We start from the raw sequence: 20,100 nt of genomic DNA, 5'->3' as shown, positions 1-20,100 counted from the left end.
TGATTAAAGATTGTATGTGAGCTTCACTAGTAGATATTAATATCTGATGTTATTGGATGGATTGCGTGTACAGAGATACATAAATATATATATGCTTTTATGTGGTATTACACTTACCATACAGTGATGGTAGTCTCCACTGGATCATTTGTGTGTTGGTTATGTACTGCATTCATCCCATTGTGGCCCTAAGGTGCAGTATTACCACATACAAGATCTCTGGTGATAATTGGGTCCTTTGACATCCATGGTTATAGGTCCCATTGGCGTGCAGGTGCCTATATCGGGGGCTCCATCTTTATATAGGTGGGTCTAGTCTATACAGTCACCTCTGTCTCAGCTTCTTATGGGAGGGTTTTAGTGGTTTGCTGTGTCTAGAAGGAGGGTCATAGGGTGTTGGTTTGGGAGGGTACAGATTACTGGGAAGATGGTGGGCTATCCTAGGAGGGAGGGATGCACAAGTATGTTCTAGGAGCTCTTTGCTGTTTTCGATGCCTTTTATCTTTAGTAAAATATTTTTATGAGGAAGTAGCTTTTGGGTGGTCTATCCTACCCCACCCCCCCCCTTTTTTTTTTTTGTTTTCTCTGTTTTTGTAGTATATGCACACATTGAGGCACCCTCCCCTTAATTGTGGGTGGCACCATTTGTAATTTCTATTGAGTTCGGGTTCCCAGGTCCATGCCTCCTTTTTCTGTTTTATGTACTGTATAACCTACGGATGCCTTGAATAATTATTTTGTTTTGATTACAGGATTTCTTGCTTTTGCTAACAGTTTTTATCTTTTTACTGCTACGTTTTTTCTTAAATAGCTCATGCTGCTGTCATCATCTTTTTTACTGTTTTTGCTAAACCATCTCTCACTTTATCTCCACTCATCCCTGCTAAATGTCATCGTTTAGATCTTGTCCACATTTTCTGTTTCCACCTTCCTCCAGATCCAAGTTTATAATTTCCTCTCTCTTCCCATGCTTACCTCCTGCAAGATGCACCCATCAAATTAAGATATATTCTATCCCTAAGAAATAGAAGCAAACTGAAAAGTCAGCCAGTTCTCCAAACAACAAACCCTTTCTTTCTGTGCCAACATTTCAGCAACATATTTAACTCCGTAAGCTCCAACTGTCTCACTGGTATAGGATGGGGCTCTGATAGATTTTCTCAAAACACTGCCTTGGAACTCCTTGATTTACCTTTATCATATAATTCCTTAAAATACTTTTAAAGACTATTCATCTTACGCTAACTTTAAATGATGATGATGTCAAATAATGATGTCAAAGTGTGCAAAGACCTATGGTTCCTCCCCATCCCCACCTAACAATATATTCATTTTATATAAACTTGGAAGATTGACAATTTAAAAAAATACATGGTCCACTGAGTTTGCTATGGACCTATTTTTAATCCAAGAATTTTCTTAAATTCTCTTATTGTTAATTGGCACCTTGCCTTTTCTGGAAGTTTGTTTCAAGCATCCACTAGCTTTTGGAGTGAAAAAAAAATTATATATACTCACCAGCCACTTTATAAGGTACACATGTTCAATTGCTTGGTAACACCAATTGCTAATCGGCCAATCACATGGCAGCAACTCAATGCATTTAGGCATCTAGACGTGGTGAGTATGACTTTCTGAGGTTCAAACCGAGCATCAGAATGAGGAAAAAAGGGTATTTAAGTAACTTTGTGGCATGGTTGTTGGTGCCAGACGGGCTGGTCTGAGTATTTAAAAGACGAATGATTTACTGCGGGGATATGCAATTAGCGGACCTCCAGCTGTTGCAAAACTACAAGTCCCATCATGCCTCTGCCTCTGAATGTCATGCTTGTGGCTGTCAGAGTCTTGCTATGCCTCATGGGACTTGTAGTTCTGCAACAGCTGGAGGTCCGCTAATTGCATATCCCTGATCTACTGGGATTTTCACGCAAAATCATCTCTAGTATTTAAAGAGAATGGTCCAAAAAAAAGAAAATATCCAATGAGCTGCTGTTATGTGGACGAAAATGCCTTGTTAAAGTCAGAGAAGAATGGTTCCAGATGACTGACAACAGTAACGCAAAGAATCACTTGTTACAACCAAGGCATGCAGACTACCATCTCTTAACGCACAACACATAAAACCTTGAAGCAGGTGGGCTACAGCAGCAGAAGACCACACTGGGTGCCACTCTTTTCAGCTAAGAACAGGAAACTAAGGCTACAATTCGCACAAGCTCACCAAAATTGGACAATAGAAGATTGGAAAAACGTTGCCTGGTCTGATGAGTCTTGATTTCAGCTGCGACATTCAGATGGTAGGGTCAGAATTTGTCATAAACAACATGAAAGCATGGATCCATCCTGTCTTGTATCAACGGTTGAGGCTGGTGGTGGTGGTGTAATGTGGTGAGGGATATTTTCTTGGCACACTTTGGACCCCTTAGTGCCAATTGAGCATTGTTTAAATGCCATGGCCTACCTGAGTATTGTTGCTGACCATGTCCATCCCTTTATGACTACAGTGTACCCATCTTCTGATGTACCATGTCACAAAGCTCAAATCGTCTCAAGCTGGTTTCTTGAACATGACAATGAGTTCACTGTACTTCATTGACCTCCACAGTCACCAGATCTCAATCCAATAGAACACCTTTAGGATGTGGTGGAACAAGAGATTTGCATCATGGATGTGCGGCCAACAAATCTGCAGCAACTACGTGATGCTATCATGTCAATATGGACCAAAATCTCTGAGGAATTTTCTCAACAGCTTGTTGAATCTATGCCACGAATAATCAAGGCAGTTGTGAAGGCAAAGGGGGGTCCAACCCGGTACTAGCAAGGTGTACCTAATAAAGTGGAAGGTGAGTGTATACAGTCTATGTTCTGTGGAGCTACTTTTAGGTGATTGGATGGATCTCGGCAGAAAAAGTGTAAGCAGCCTATGTAATCCCTCCTACTCCAAGCAAGCCTTAGCTCTTCTTTTATTATAGGTTTTTTTTTTCTTCTATAAATTCTATAGCTGCACTTGAGCCACTGTGGCTTTCCTTCAGCAGCCTTTCAGACCAGTTGACTCCTTGGCTGAGCCTTGGGGGACGATGCCCGGACCCCACCTGCAAGAAGATGCAGACCAGCCTGTAAAGTCACTTCAAGCACTGGACCCTACATGGGCACACATATTGGTACTCGCAGTCCACACTTTAAATGTTGTGTCACAGCCAAGACATGGGAGAGTCAGTGCAGAGTGGCTATAGTGGAGAGTGGGCTGTGACACTTTAAATGTTATGTCACAGCCATAGTGGGAGTGCCAGCCTTTTACATTTGGAATAATTTTTGACCCTTCTGGCCCAAGTCTGCTCCACAGACAGCTGCTGTGCCTACTGCCATGTTTTTAGTAGCTCCACTGCACATACGTGCATCATTTTGCTTCCTCTTGGTCATCGGCTGGACTCCTAGCTCCCAAATAACACAGCCACTGATAAAAGTGATCTCGCCGCAGAGACCACTTGTATCTTGTAGCGGACCGCCGGCCGAACACAAGGATACCAGGGTTATGGCAGCTAGCTGCTACCATAACGATATCCGTCCTCAAAGTAAGGACGTGTATCGGCGGTCTGGAAGTGGTTGAAGCCAAGGTGCTGAGGGAGAGGGCCCTGTTGGACTCTGTCATCCCTACCCTCCTAAAGGCTAGGAAGTTGACTTGCAAACTCCGTGGTGTGTAATGAGGAGCACCTAGTACAAAATGTTTATTGCTTAAAAGCATCAGATTCAACCAATGTATTTCAGTGGAAAGGCTTCCCCCTCTGTTAGGGCTTGAGCAGTGCATGTTATTAGAATCACAATGAGATGCCCTATGTTAACCACTTCCCAATCAGCCTATAGCAAAATGATGGATTTAATTGTTCTGATCAAGGCCGGTGCTAGACTATTTTGCACCCCCCCCAAAAAAACAAAAAAAAAACTGTACACATTGCCCCCCTTCCTGCACATAATGCCACCCCTTTAATTATACACCCCCTTCCTGCACACACTGGCCTCCTTTAATGCTACACCCCCTTCCTGCACACACTGGCCTCCTTTAACGCTACACCCCCCTTCATATACACACTACCCCCCTTTAATGCTACACCCCCTTCATATACACACTGCTCCCCTTTAATGCTACACCCCCTTCCTGTACACACTGCCCCCCTTTAACCCTACACCATGTTCCAGTATACACTGCCCCCTTCCTGCACACACTGTCCCCTTTTAACCTTATACCTTCTTCCTGTATACACTTCCCCCTTTAACCCTACACTCCCCTTTCTGCAGACATTTCCACTTTAACCCTACACCCCCTTCCCACTTTTACCTTGTGTGTCGGAGAACTTGTCAGAAGTTATGCTGATAACAGGAACAGAGCAGCAGAAAGACACAGGACTTAGGGCTTTGGAGAGAGATAAGTAAACACTAGAGATATATGTGCCCAGGTCAGATTTCATGAATGGGGTTTACATCCACTTTAAAGCCTCTTTTCACCTGAAGGTAGTTGCCTCTTTCCTCCTAAATTAGGACATTATCCTCCCCTTTTTATGGAATTTTCTCTCCATAAGGGGCTTAATGCCTCTAGCTTTTTTGGTAGGTGGATTACACAAGTCATCATTTGACTATGTTGTAAAGCAGTGGTCGCCAAACTGCAGCCTGGAGGCTGGATGGAGCCCTTTGCTTGTTTTCATCCAGCCCTTGGGGCAATAATTTATTCTCTGACTTTCATTAGGGCATAATTCCCCCAGCTGACACCAACGATGGGGCACAATTCTTACTAATGACACCAACGATGGGGCACAGTTCCTCCCAGTGACATCAACGATGGGGCACAATTCCTCTCACTGACACCAAAGATGGGGCATTGTTTACTCCCACTGATGCCGGGACATTTTCTACTTCCAATGCCCACAAGCCGGCCCCCTGGAAGTCTGAAGGACAGTAAACTGGCCCTTTGTTTAAAAAGTTTGGAGACCCCTGTTCTAAAGGATAGAGTTCCTCTCTGTTAAGGTACACTCTACCAGATCTGTTAGTGCTTCATGGGGTTATTCAGTATCAGGCATCGGTTTCTTGTATTTTCAAGGCTACCACTTGGTCTTCTGTTCACATGTATGTTAAGTTTTACCAGGTGGATGTTCAGGCCCCTCCGATGCCAGTTTCGGGCATAAGGTGCTGCAAACTGCTTTGAATTCTTTCAAACCATTTCTTGACCAATTTGTTACATGGACCTGTTGATGTTTGCTGTGTTGCCCATCCATCAATTAGACTACTTTTTGACATGCCATGGGTAAGACTAAGACCCTGTGTCCTATACTATATAATTAAGAAAACTGTATTTTTAAATTACTAGTAAAATCCTTTTCTTACAGTACAGGACACGAGTCCCTCCGCTCTGTTCTTTGATATGTCTGCTGCTAGAGAACTAGAGGCTTATTGGGAGTGTGAGGGCTTTTATAGGGGATGTCCCTGGAGATATTTTTGCCAGTGTTCAATGATATAAAGGTAGCTGCTCAACCAATGAATAAGACAAAGATCCTCTGTTCTGTACTATACTCCAAGAAAAGGGATTTTACTGTTAAGTCAAATCCACTTATAATGGTAGTGGCAGATTGCATCACATACTGTATGTCATTTTGATTTTGCTATTTTGCAGGGTAAGTAGCCAACAAATGCCTTGCATGCACTATTATTGCCCTTTTCAGCAGACAAACCCACTCTCAATTCTTTTTAGAATTGCTGGTTAAGTGCTTAAGTGCTGACCTTACACTGAGTTGCTGTAAATAGGGCTACATAGCTAAGGGCTTTTGTCTTACTCCCAAGTGCCATTGGCCACTCAGTCATTGAGCACTGAATTGTGGAAGGCACACAGAAGCACTGGGTTTTACTGGGATTCTAGCAGTTGAGCAGGGTTGCAAGGAGGCTCGTGGACGGTACATACAGTATATGTAATGTATACAATTGATACTGTTCATAAAGCACTAAATTAAGCAGCCGACTTGGAGGTTTTCTTTTGTGGAGTGATACCTATCAACCTTTAGTATTGTGAGTGCTGGCCAGAGATTAAGAAACTGCTGTAGCAGAAAACACTGAACTATAACGTGATTTCTTTATTTGCTTTGAAAGAATGTATTTTCCAGTAAGTGTAGTTCAAAATACCTGCTCTTTTTTAAAATTATATCTTAAGCCCAAATCTCTCTAATGCTCAGGAAATACCATCCTACGCAGTCACCAGAAAAAAAAAGTGTTCTTTTTTCCAAGATTATCCCTTTATTCCTATTTTTCGTGGCATCTCAAAATTTTGGATCATCCTTCACTTTCAAGCTGGGTTCACACCATCTCCTCATCCGTCTCACAGCAGGGGTCCTGTGCTTCCTGGTTCACCGTTTCAGGTCCGATTTCAGCCCGAATTTTGTGCTGAATTTGGATCTGAAATGGACCAAAAGACTCGCAGCGTTTTTCTGCAAAACACACCAGACCTGCTGCGGAGATATGTGAACCGGCTCCATAGAGAGCCAGTCAAAATCTCCTGCTATTGCGAATTGGATGCAGGGAAGCCGCATCCAATTCGCAATGGTGTGAAACCAGCCTAAGTCTTGTTGACAATGGTCCCTGGTACATAGAGAGGCTGAATCTCAGGTTCACAGAAAATTGACAGGGGTGTTCCAACCCCTCACTACTCTATCCAAAACTAAAATAATGTGTTTAGCTTTAGATACACTTTAATAATATTGTTTGCTGTTGCATTTTACTTTTCCGCCCTACTTTAAAGAGCTTTCTCAGGTAATGTTAAAAGAAACCGTATATGTCTAGCTATCTCATCTGTAGTGTTGTTGTCTGTATTAAGAAAATGCTAAATTAGCTTTTCTATATCCTTTAGACAGATTATTTCCACCTTTTCCTCTGTGTTGCCATTATTGTTCTGTATGGAGATGATGTCATTGAGCAGCAGTTGCCAACAGACCAGATGTTGCTACATTTCAGTAACTTGGCCATGCATATGAACGGAGATCTGGTTCTTAAAAAGGTATGTATGAAGAACTGTGCATGTGTTTGGTACCATGGGACATAAATATGTTGGGAAGGAATTGTTATGGTTAGGAAATTATAAAAGACTTACTCTATAATCTATAATAGGATGTTTCTCTAGGGTGAACTAAAGACAAATATGTATGATATAAATGGAGTATTTAAAAGATGTGAAAGTCAAAGATTCGCAGCTTTTTTTTTCTCGGGGTTTCATGAGTTTGCAGTTTGTACTATACATAAAAATGACTGCTTGTGTTTTGTTTTTTCATTTTTTACCATAGTTGCATATTGATACTTGTCTATCTTTTTTCATACTCGTTTATAATTTAGTAAAGTTGAACTCCAAGTGAACAACACAGCTAAAATGAATAAATAAATATATATGCACACGTGTACCCAAAGTTAGGGTGGGGAAAAGGGGTTGCAGGTGCAGTGTTGAGGGAGGGGGAAGCACTTTGTTCAGGCATGAGATGAAAGGATGGGCCTATAGGAAAGGTTGTGGTAGTGAAGAGACACTGGTGAGAGGAGGGATAAAAATGCAGTTGTTAGAGGGGATGGTGAGAGAAGGAATGAGTGAGAGCATAGAGATTAATGGTGGTTACTGGTCTCACGATTAGATTAGATTCTGATTATCATATCTTCGATAGATTCCGCAATGCTTCACGATTACTGCCCAAGTGCCCATTTTTTTTTCATCCATAAATTTAAGCAGTCAGAAATTGAAGAACTATTTTTTATTTTCATCTGCTCTTAAAAAGAACACTTCCCTGCATATAGTAAAATCTGAACAGTAAACACAGCAGACAACAGTATTTATTTAGAACAGTAAATACTATGTAAAATATTAAATATAAACATTAACATAAATGTCTAAGCATTAAATTAAAGTACAACTAAAGGCAAAATTTTTATATTTTGGTTTTGGATAGAGTGGAGATGGATTAGAACATCTGTCAGTGCTTCTTGCTGTCTGTGTGCCCATAAGAGAGATTCACCCTCTGTTTGTCCTGTTTACCATTATGATTGAAAGTAAAAAAAAAAATTGGGTTATCCCCAGAAAAGTCATAGAGGGGAAATCTTCCAATGGGTACAGTAGTGAACTGGAGGTCCCCAAAAGATTCCTTTAATTTGCAGGGATTTCTTCTCACTTCCTGTTTTGCCTATGGGACCCCCATTCCACGGCAGAGACAGGGACCCCCCCCATTCCACGGCAGAGACGGACCTCCCCCATTCCACAGCAGAGACGGGGACCTCCCCCATTCCACAGCAGAGACAGGGGAAATTCTGGTGGCCTAGTCTACGGGCTGATGTAACTGCTTTCATAGCTGCCTGTTCCATGTGTGCTCAGAGTAAGACTCCACGACACCTTCAAGTGGGCCTCCTACAACCCATACCCAATGGAGAGAGGCCCTGGACCCACTGGTCTATGGATTTCATTGTGGAGTTACCCAACTCCCAAGGCAACACTGTTATTCTTATGGTGGTTGACCGGTTCTCAAAGATGTGTCATTGTATTCCACTTAAGAAGCTGCCCACTTCTAAGGAACTGGCTTCCATTTTTGCTCGGGAGATCTTTCGCTTACATGGGCTACCCAAGGTGATTGTCTCAGACAGGGGTAGTCAGTTTGTCTCCCGGTTCTGGCGAGCCTTTTGTGCACAGTTGGGAATTCAGCTTGCTTTCTCCTCTCCGTATAACCCGCAGTCTAATGGGGCCACAGAACGAGCCAATCAGTCCTTGGAGCAATTCTTACGTTACTATATTTCTGACCATCATAACAACTGGTCAGACCTATTACCGTGGGCAGAGTTTGCTCACAACAGCGCCTTGAATTCTGCTTCCCGATTGTCCCAGTTTATGGCAAATTATGGTTTCCAACCTTCCATGTTGCCTGACTCGTTTGTTCCACAGAATATTCCTGCGTTGAGGAGCATCTCCGTGGTCTTCGTTCCACTTGGGCACAAGTTCAGGAGGCTTTGCAACATGCTAACGATAGGTACAGACTCCATGCTGACTGCCGACGCCTGCCAGCACCTTCCTACCAGGTTGGGAACAGAGTCTTGCTGTTGTCTCGCAACCTCCGACTTCGTGTTCCTTCTTTAAAGTTCACACCTCGTTTTATTTGGCCTTTCCGTATCCTTCGCAGGATTAACCCAGTGGCTTATGCCTTGGACCTTCCTCTTGAGTATGTGCATCTCAAATGTGTTTCATGTCTCCTTATTGAAACCTTTGGTCTGCAATCACTTTACCACCTTGGTGCCACATCCTCACCCTATACAGGTTGGGAACCATGAGGAGTATGAAGTACAATCCATTGTTGACTCCCGTAGGTTCCGTGAGTGCATACAGTACCTGGTGCATTGGAAGGGGTACGGTCCGGAGGAACGCTCTTGGGTCTCATCCTTGGACGTACATGCCCCTGTCGTCCTCCGTGATTTTCATAGACATTTTCCCCTCAAGCCCAGAGGTCCTCCGAGGGGGAGGAGGCATTGAGGAGGGGGTACTGTCAGGGCTGGGCTTGGCCCTTCCTTCTCTGAGCTGGCCGCTCAGCTGTCGGCTAATTGCCAGCTCCCTTCCTACGTAAAGTCCTACTTAGTCGTCCAGCTCACTTGATCTCTGCCTTCGCCTTTGTCAACATCACAGAGACTTTCTCCTACGTTCCTTCTGGCTCCTGATCCTGCTTGCTGTACTACTACGTTTATCTTTAGCTCTCTGACATTTGCTTGGCTGACTACCCGATCCGGTTACTGAACTCTGGCTTGTTTTGACTACGCTTACTCTGTTTACCTTATTATTATTATTTTTAAACAAGTGTGATTTAACTATACTTCTGTCTCGGTCTGATTCATTGTTCCTGATACATTTAGGCCAAAATGTATTCAGCCACATGTCTTTGGTAAAAAAATGTCAATAAGCGTATATTTATTGGTTTGCGGAAAAGTTTCTTGAGGTGCTAAAATGGCAGGGCAGTACACCTACACCCCCCCCCCCCCCCCCCAAATGACCCAATTTTGGAAAGTAGACACCCCAAGGAAATTGCTGAGAGGCATGTTGAGCCCTTTGAATATTTATTTGTTTTGTCCGAAGTGATTGAATAATGACAAAAAAAAATGTTGTGGAATGTGGAATTTCACCCCAAAATACATTCTGCTGCTTCTCCTGAGTATGGGGATCCCACATGTGTGGGACTTTTTGGCAGCCTAGCCGCGTACGGGGTCCCGAAAACCAATCACCGTCTAAAGGATTTCTAAGGGAGTAAATTTTTGATTTCACTCCTCACTACCTATCACAGTTTTGAAGGCCATAAAATGCCAAGATAGCACAAACCCCCCCAAAATTACCCCATTTTGGAAAGTAGACACCCCAAGCTATTTGCTGAGAGGAATGGTGAGTATTTTGCAGCTCTCATTTGTTTTTGAAAATGAAGAAAGAAAAGAAAAATGTATTTTTTTTTCTTTTTTCAATTTTCAAAACTTTGTGACAAAAAGCGAGGTCTGCAAAATACTCGCCATACCTCTCAGCAAATAGCTTGGGGTGTCTTTTCCAAAATGGGGTCATGGGGGGGGGGGGTTGTGCCATCTGGGCATTCCATGGCCTCTGAAACAGTGATAGGCAGTGAGGAGCGAAATCAAAAATTTACACCCTTAGAAAGCCTGAAGGCGGTGCTTGGTTTTCGGGGTCCCGTACACGTCTAGGCTCCCAAAAAGTCTCACACGTGTTATCCCCATACTCCGGAGAAGCAACAGAATGTATTTTGGGGTGTAATTTCACATATGCCCATGGCATGTTTGAGCATTATATCATTTATTGACAACTTTGTGCTAAAAAGAAATTGTCTTTTTCCCGCAACTTGTGTCAAAATATAAAATATTCCATGGACTCAACATTCCTCTCAGCAAATAGCTTGGGGTTTCTAATTTACAAAATGGGGTCATTTTTGGGGTCATGAGGTTTTGTGCCATCTGGGCATTCCATGGCCTCCGAAACTGTGATAGGCAGTGAGGAGTGAAATAAAAAAATTTACACCCTTAGAAAGCCTGAAGGTGGTGCTTGGTTTTCGGGGTCCCATACACAGCTAGACTCCCAAAAAGTCTCACACATGTGGTATCCTTGTACTCAGGAGAAGCAACAGAATGTATTTTGGGGTATAATTTCACATATGCCCATGGCATGTTTGAGCAATATATGATTTAGTGACAACTTTGTGCACAAAAAAAAAATTGTCTTTTTTCCGTAACTTTTGTCAAAATATAAAATATTCCATGGACTCGACATGCCTCTCAGCAAATAGCTTGGGGTGTCTACTTTCCAAAATGGGGTCATTTGGGGGGGTTTTCAACTGTCCTGGCATTTTATGCACAACATTTAGAAGCTTATGTCACTCATCACCCATTCTTCTAACCACTTTAAGACAAAGCCCTTTCTAAACCTTTTTGTTTACATGAAAAAATATTTTTTTTGTAAGAAAATTACTTTGAACCCCCAAACATTATATATGTTTTTTTTAAAGCAAAGGCCCTACAGATTAAAATGGTGGGTGTTTCATATTTTTTTTTCCACACAGTATTTGCGCAGCGATTTTTCAAACGCATTTTTTTGGGGAAAAAACACTTTTTTTAATTTTAATGCACTAAAACACACTATATTGCCCAAATGTTTGATGAAATTAAAAAGATGATCTTAGGCTGAGTACATGGATACCAAACACGACATGCTTTAAAATTGCGCACAAACATGCAGCTGCGACAAACTACATACATTTTTAAAAGCCTTTGAAGGTTACCACTTTAGATTTACAGAGGAGGTCTACTGCTAAAATTACTGCCCTCGATCTGACCTTCGCGGTGATGCCTCACATGCATGGTGCAATTGCTGTTTACATATGACGCCAGACCGACGCTTGCGTTCGCCTTTGCGCGAGAGCAGGGGGGGCAGGGGTGCTTTATCTCAGGGAATGTAAATATCCCCTACGATAGCAATAGGTAGTGACAAGTACTCTTTTTTTGAAAGAATTGGGATCTATTAGACCCTAGATCTCTCCTCTGCCCTCAAAGCATCTGACCACACCAAGATCGGTGTGATAAAATGCTTTCCCAATTTCCCAATGGCGCTGTTTACATCCGGCGAAATCGAAGTCATGAAATGCTTGTAGTTTCCGGTTTCTTAGGCCATAGAGATGATTGGAGCCATTCTGGTCTCTAATCGGCTCTATGGTCAGCTGGCGGAACCACCGGCTGCATTCTCAGGTTCCCTGTTGGGACAGGAGAGCCAGAGAAAACCATGAAAGATGGTGGGGGGGGGACATTCCCTCCTACTGCTTGTAAAAGCAGTCTAGAGGCTAATTAGCCACTAGGATTGCTTTTACATGAAAGCCGACCGCTGGCTGAAAAGAATGATACCAAGATGATACCTAAACTTGCAGGCATCATTCTGGTATAACCACTCAAAATCCAGCAACTTACCAGTACGTTTCTGGCCCTTGTTGGGCATATATTCTAATCTTTTTCATGCAGCCTGTGGGCTGAACAAAAAAAAGAATTTGATCAGTGGGCTTTCCCCCTATTAGCATACCTCCCTTCATCCACCCACTTCTAATGATGGGCATACATGCACCATTTTTTGTTTTTAACTGTGATGGTGATTACATGTGGTAACCAGCTATGGCTTGTCAGTTTATATGATGGATAGTCCATATACTTGAACGTATCCTAACCCTAGGTTCTGAAGCCTTACACTGAGACTCCTGTCCCCCCGATCTTTGGATGCAGCAGGATCCCATAGGGGCATCCAAGCCAGTTGGGTGGGCGGCAACTCAAATATTAGCACCATGTAAGGTTCATAAAGTATTAGACACCTTATACAGTCATTTCTCTGTATGTAATGGAATACGTTATTTTGATGTTCATATATTTCAATTTTTTCTTTTTATTTTCCTTTTTACTGGATCAGGTCGCTAACTGTCTGGCGTCAGGTCCAGTTTGTGTTCCCTTTTCTTTTGTTTAAACTGTATAAAAATAATAAAAACGTATTGAATGTAACTGTGGTGGTGAAATCACCTCCTACAGCGCTGGAGTCACGGCTTTATGTATCGTGGGAGCAAATGCTGTTGCTGTCAAGATAGATAAATCAGTGCTGCAGCTGAATGGCCTAAAAAATATAGGCCGAAGCATGGGGGCATCCGCCCCAGAAGTTAGGAGCAAATCGCTTCTCCACCCCTGCTGCCCCATTGCTTTGGCATATATGCTCTTTTTTTTAACTGTGGTGGTGAAATCACCTCCTACAGCGCTGGAGTCACGGCTTTATGTATCGTGGGAGCAAACGCTGTTGCTGTCAAGATGAATAAATCTGCGCTGCAATTGAATGGCATACCTGCTAAGCAAATGATGGTTAACAATAAAACAAAGTAACATTACAGTATAACAGTAAGACATACCATACCTGCAAAGCAAATACAAAAAAAGTAGTAAAAAATAAAACATTTTTTAACGCAATCTGTGCCTAAAATATATATATGCCGAAGCATGGAGGCATCCGCCCCAAAAGTTAGGAGCAAATTGCTCCTCCACCCCTGCTGCCCCCATGCTTCAGCATATTTGCTCTTTTTTTTAACTGTGGTGGTGAAATCACCTCCTACAGCGCTGGAGTCACGGCTTTATGTATCGTGGGAGCAAACGCTGTTGCTGTCAAGATAAATAAATCTGCGCTGCAGCTGAATGGCGTACCTGAAAACAGAAAAATGGTTAACAATAAAACACAGTAAACAGTAAAGTATAAAAAAATTACATACCTGAAAAGCAAACATGATAAAACATAATAACAATAAAACATTGCAGAATGGAATACAGTAATAAAGAGCAGAACAATAGAGAGATTTTTAGATTTTTGTTTTTTTATTTTATATATTTTTTTTGTTTTTTTACTTTTTTTTTTTTTTTACACTTTTTTTTTGTAACTGTATTGGTTGTAACTGTAACGGTTCCAGATTTGAGTCTCTCAGAATGCGATGGCATCTTGGGAGACCCTGTGAAAGTGTGTCCTAGTCTGTGCAGTGCTGTACCCTACGCTAAAACTCCACTAGTGTATGGTAGCGTTCAAAACATTCACCAATGCAAAGACCAGGTTTGTCAGGACAGGAGGGACAATAATAGCGGGTGTCACGCCTATATCCGCGCTTGCTGCAGACACGACATCTTCTTTGGGGGCTCGTTGGGTAGGGGTACTTGGGAGGACATACGGAAAATGTCTTTTATGCAGCTGCTTACTGCATTTGGATTGGGAAGGTGAGGTGGAGCACCGTCTGGAAACAGAAGGGCTCTGACGATCTCTTCCTGGAATTTAAGGAAGGATCCAGTCAATCCTGAAGCTCTGTATAGCACATGAGCGTTCCGCAAAGCCAATTGAAATAAATAAACAGACACTTTTTTGTACCAGCGTCTGGCCTTATGGGCAACTAGGTATGGCGCCAGCAACTTGTCTTTGAGGTCCACCCCTCCCATATTTTGGTTATATTCGTGGACACATTCGAGGGGTTTCTCCACAACACCAGTCGCTGTAGGAATTTGGACCATCGTGTCTGCATGAAGGGAGGAAAGAACAAAAACATTCTTATTATCCCTCCACTTCACAGCGAGCAAGTTATTACACTTCAAGCAGGCTCTCTCCCCCAGCCTAAGACGGGAATCTACAAGCCGCTGGGGAAAGCCCCGGCGATTAAATCGCACAATGCAACATGCGCCAATCTGATGATCAAACAAGTGACTAAAAAATGACACGCTCATGTAATAATTGTCCATATACAAATGGTACCCCTTTCCGAATAAGGGTGACACCAAGTCCCGCACAATCTTGCCAGCGCTCCCTATGTAATCTGGGCAGTTTGGCGGCTCTACGTGACCATCTCTTCCCTCGTAAACCATAAAACTACATGTATAGCCTGTGGCCCTGTCACAGAGCTTATACATCTTGACCCCGTATCTGGCACGCTTGCTGGGAAGATACTGTTTGAAAGACAAGCAACCAGAAAACTTCATCAGGGACTCATCAATGCAGACAACTTGATGGGGAGTAAATAAGTCTGCAAAATGTTGGTTGAAGTGGTTTAGGAAGGGCTGAATTTTGTAGAGCCGATCGTATCCAGGGTCTCCACGAGGACGACAGAGTTCATTGTTGTTGAAATGCATGAACCGCAAGATCTGCTCGTATTGTGTCCTGGTCATGGAGGCAGAGAACACGGGCATATGGTAAATTGGGTCAGTGGACCAATATGACCGCAACGTACTCATTATAACTATGGCCTTGTCGAGGGATAGGCCCAGAAAGGTCTTAAATTCGGAAACCATAATTGGTTTCCAATCTCTGGCAAGGGAGGACTGGGGATTAGCAGCGATGAATTGACCAGCATACAAATTACTTTGGTCCACGATAGATCTATAGAAATCTTCCGCGAAAAACAGCGAATAAGAATCAAGTGACGTAAAATCAACTGTTTCCACCTGAATTCCGGGTTGGCCAGTTAATGGGGGAAGTACGGGTGCTGCAGAAGTGGTAGGTTGCTTATTAGGATTGGCGAATGCAGCAGGAAGGGCACTATGGGCTCGACGGGCCGGTCTTTGTCTTCTTGGTGGCAGCGGGACACTACTTGTGCTTGCCACCTCACCAGCTTGAACTGCACTTATGGGACTCTCCACGTGTTACTGCAGTGCTGGTTTGACTACGACCAGGGTGTACTAGGCCGCTGGTGCTTGCCAGTTCACCAGAAGGATGAGCAGCACTAGTACTTCTTTGCTCCATACGAGAGCCCTGCGGTTCTTGCACCTCAACAACAGCAGAAGAAGATCGGGGTCTGGTACGCCTGACCTTGGCAGGGACCACAACTCCGTCGTCGGAGCTATCTGTCATGGAGCCGCTGCTGTCTACAGGATCGTATTCTGAGCCTGAATCTGACAGATGAGTGACTTCCTCTTCACTATCTGTCATGCTCAGAAAAGTGTAGGCCCCTTCACTAGTGTACCTTCGATTTGCCATTTTGGGCTCTAAATTTACTGGTTCGCTAGTGGGACTCGCAGGTAAAAAAGCTCCTAGGCTGTCAGCAACTGTATCCAACGCTACCAAAAAAACTATTAGCGATTGCAGGGATCAGGCCTGACTCTGCGAACACTGCAGTTATGTGTTTAGTGTTTTGAAAGTGAGAGTGATCGATCGATACTGCACTTGGGTGGACTGGGCTGGGCTGGGCGGAGGGGCAAAACGCAGGTGCTAGCAGGTATCTGGGCTGATCCTGCTAACACTACATTTTTGGGAACCCTAAACTGCTGGGGACGCTAGTATAGATCTGATCAGATATTGATCCGTTCAGACACTATACCACTAAGGGAGGTGTATGCTGCGTGCGTGGGTGTTAGCGGTACTGGCACTAATCTGATGCAGACCCTATCTGACCCGCCGTGTGATCAGGGGGTTAAACCTTTATTGGGTAATAAACGGCGGGTATATAAAAACTAACCAGCGTCACCCATAACACTTATACGGTGATCACTGGTGAAAGAGTTAACTAGGGGGTAGGGATGAGCTTCGAGTTCGAGTCGAACTCATGTTCGACTCGAACATTGGCTGTTCGCAAGTTCACCGAACAGCGAACAATTTGGGGTGTTCGCGGCAAATTCGAATGCCGCGGAACACCCTTTAAAAGTCTATGGGAGAAATCAAAAGTGCTAATTTTAAAGGCTAATATGCAAGTTATTGTCATAAAAAGTGTTTGGGGACCCGGGTCCTGCCCCAGGGGACATGGATCAATGCAAAAAAGTTTTAAAAACGGCCGTTTTTTCAGGAGCAGTGATTTTAATAATGCTTAAAGTCAATCAATAAAAGTGTAATATCCCTTTAAATTTCGTACCTGGGGGGTGTCTATAGTGTGTCTGTAAAGGGGCGCATGTTTCCTGTGTTTAGAACAGTCTGACAGCAAAATGACATTTTGAAGGAAAAAACTCATTTAAAACTACCCGCGGCTATTGCATTGCCGACAATACACATAGAAGTTCATTGATAAAAACGGCATGGGAATTCCCCAAAGGGGAACCCCGAACCAAAATTTAAAAAAAAAAATGACGTGGGAGTCCCCCTAAATTCCATACCAGGCCCTTCAGGTCTGGTATGGATATTAAGGGGAACCCCGGCCAAAATTTAAAAAAAAAATGACGTGGGGTTCCCCCTAAATTCCATACCAGACCCTTCAGGTCTGGTATGGATTTTAAGGGGAACCCCGCGCCAAAAAAAAAAAAAAAAACGGCGTGGGGTCCCCCCAAAAATCCATACCAGACCCTTATCCGAGCACGCAACCTGGCAGGCCGCAGGAAAAGAGGGGGGGACGAGATTGCGGCCCCCCCTCCCTCCTGAACCGTACCAGGCCACATGCCCTCAACATTGGGAGGGTGCTTTGGGGTAGCCCCCCAAAACACCTTGTCCCCATGTTGATGAGGACAAGGGCCTCATCCCCACAACCCTGGCCGGTGGTTGTGGGGGTCTGCGGGCGGGGGGCTTATCGGAATCTGGAAGCCCCCTTTAACAAGGTGACCCCCAGATCCCGGCCCCCCCCTGTGTGAAATGGTAAGGGGGTACATAAGTACCCCTACCATTTCACGAAAAAAGTGTCAAAAATGTTAAAAATGACAAGAGACAGTTTTTGACAATTCCTTTATTTAAATGCTTCTTCTTTCTTCTATCTTCCTTCATCTTCTGGTTCTTCTGGTTCTTCTGGCTCTTCTGGTTCTTCCTCCGGCGTTCTCGTCCAGCATCTCCTCCGCGGCGTCTTCTATCTTCTTCTCCTCGGGCCGCTCCGCACCCATGGCATAGGGGGGAGGCTCCCGCTCTTCTCTTCTTCTTTTCTTCTCTTCTGTTCTTCTTCATTTTCTTCTCCGGGCCGCTCCGCAATCCATGCTGGCATGGAGGGAGGCTCCCGCTGTGTGGCGGCGCTCCTCGTCTGACAGTTCTTAAATAACGGGGGGCGGGGCCACCCGGTGACCCCGCCCCCCTCTGACGCACGGTGACTTGACGGGACTTCCCTGTGGCATTCCCCGTGACGTCACAGGGAAGTCCCGTCAAGTCACCGTGTGTCAGAGGGGGGCGGGGTTCACCGGGTGGCCCCGCCCACCCGGTTATTTAAGAACTGTCAGACGAGCGCCGTCACACAGCGGGAGCCTCCCTCCATGCCAGCATGGATTGCGGAGCGGCCCGGAGAAGAAAATGAAGAAGAACAGAAGAGAAGAAAAGAAGAAGAGAAGAGCGGGAGCCTCCCCCCTATGCCATGGGTGCGGAGCGGCCCGAGGAGAAGAAGATAGAAGACGCCGCGGAGGAGATGCTGGAAGAGAACGCCGGAGGAAGAACCAGAAGAGCCAGAAGAACCAGAAGAACCAGAAGATGAAGGAAGATAGAAGAAAGAAGAAGCATTTAAATAAAGGAATTGTCAAAAACTGTCTCTTGTCATTTTTAACATTTTTGACACTTTTTTCGTGAAATGGTAGGGGTACTTATGTACCCCCTTACCATTTCACACAGGGGGGGGGCCGGGATCTGGGGGTCACCTTGTTAAAGGGGGCTTCCAGATTCCGATAAGCCCCCCGCCCGCAGACCCCCACAACCACCGGCCAGGGTTGTGGGGATGAGGCCCTTGTCCTCATCAACATGGGGACAAGGTGTTTTGGGGGGCTACCCCAAAGCACCCTCCCAATGTTGAGGGCATGTGGCCTGGTACGGTTCAGGAGGGAGGGGGGCCGCACTCTCGTCCCCCCCTCTTTTCCTGCGGCCTGCCAGGTTGCGTGCTCGGATAAGGGTCTGGTATGGATTTTTGGGGGGACCCCACGCCGTTTTTTTTTTTTTTTTTTTGGCGCGGGGTTCCCCTTAAAATCCATACCAGACCTGAAGGGTCTGGTATGGAATTTAGGGGGAACCCCACGTCATTTTTTTTTTTAAATTTTGGCCGGGGTTCCCCTTAATATCCATACCAGACCTGAAGGGCCTGGTATGGAATTTAGGAGGACTCCCACGTCATATTTTTTTTTTAATTTTGGTTCGGGGTTCCCCTTTGGGGAATTCCCATGCCGTTTTTATCAATGAACTTCTATGTGTATTGTCGGCAATGCAATAGCCGCGGGTAGTTTTAAATGAGTTTTTTCCTTCAAAATGTCATTTTGCTGTCAGACTGTTCTAAACACAGGAAACATGCGCCCCTTTACAGGCATACTATAGACACCCCCCAGGTACGAAATTTAAAGGGATATTACACTTTTATTGTTTGACTTTAAGCATTATTAAAATCACTGCTCCTGAAAAAACGGCCGTTTTTAAAACTTTTTTTTGCATTGATCCATGTCCCCTGGGGCAGGACCCAGGTCCCCAAACACTTTTTATGACAATAACTTGCATATAAGCCTTTAAAATTAGCACTTTTGATTATTCATGTTCGTGTCCCATAGACTTTAACGGTGTTCGCATGTTCGAACGAACTTTTTTCCTGTTCGCATGTTCTGGTGCGAACCGAACAGGGGGGTGTTCGGCTCATCCCTACTAGGGGGCAATCAGGGGGTTAAAACCTTTATTAGGTAGTATATGGGGGTACCTGACGCTATAAAAAGCTGACGGTGAATCTAAATAACTAACAGCCTAACTAGCATCACCCGTGACACTTATACGGTGATTAGAAAAATAATCGATTAGTGTCACTGGTGATCAAGGGGTTAAACCTTTATTGGTTGGGTTAGGGGGGTCCCCTAGACCTAAAGGGGCCTACCACTAACAGCCCTAACACTTATAACAGTCACAAATGACACCAATGCGGTGATCAGTGAAAAAACAAAAACTGTTATTGGTGTCACTGTGACACGGGGTGATCGGGGGGTGGTTTATGTGCCTATGTGTACTAGTGTTAGTGTAGTGCTGGTGCAACTCACATTGATGTCTTCTCTCCTCGGGAGCCGGAACTAAAAGGCTCCACGAGGAGAGATGACATCACTTCCTCTGCTTCTGTTTACATTTCAGAAGCAGAGGAAGCTTCTCATTCGTCAGCAGCGATCGTG

At 44.3% G+C, this 20,100-nt stretch overlaps 1 protein-coding gene across 5 annotated transcripts in view; it reads left to right on the top strand.

Moving 5' to 3' along the window:
* Positions 1-20,100, top strand: part of TBC1D16 (TBC1 domain family member 16) — a 241,513-nt gene that overhangs the window by 215,220 nt on the left and 6,193 nt on the right. For all 5 annotated transcript variants that reach the window (XM_073608200.1, XM_073608201.1, XM_073608204.1 and 2 more), the window contains exon 11: positions 6,887-7,033. In XM_073608200.1, coding sequence (XP_073464301.1) covers positions 6,887-7,033 — 147 coding nt within the window. The remainder of the gene's footprint in view (positions 1-6,886; positions 7,034-20,100) is intronic.

The sequence above is a fragment of the Aquarana catesbeiana genome, linkage group LG12 (assembly GCF_042186555.1).
Source record: "Aquarana catesbeiana isolate 2022-GZ linkage group LG12, ASM4218655v1, whole genome shotgun sequence".
In the NCBI taxonomy this organism is placed as follows: Eukaryota; Metazoa; Chordata; class Amphibia; order Anura; family Ranidae; genus Aquarana; species Aquarana catesbeiana.
Note: the sequence above shows the minus strand (reverse complement) of the source record. Positions and strands in the feature narration are given on the sequence as shown.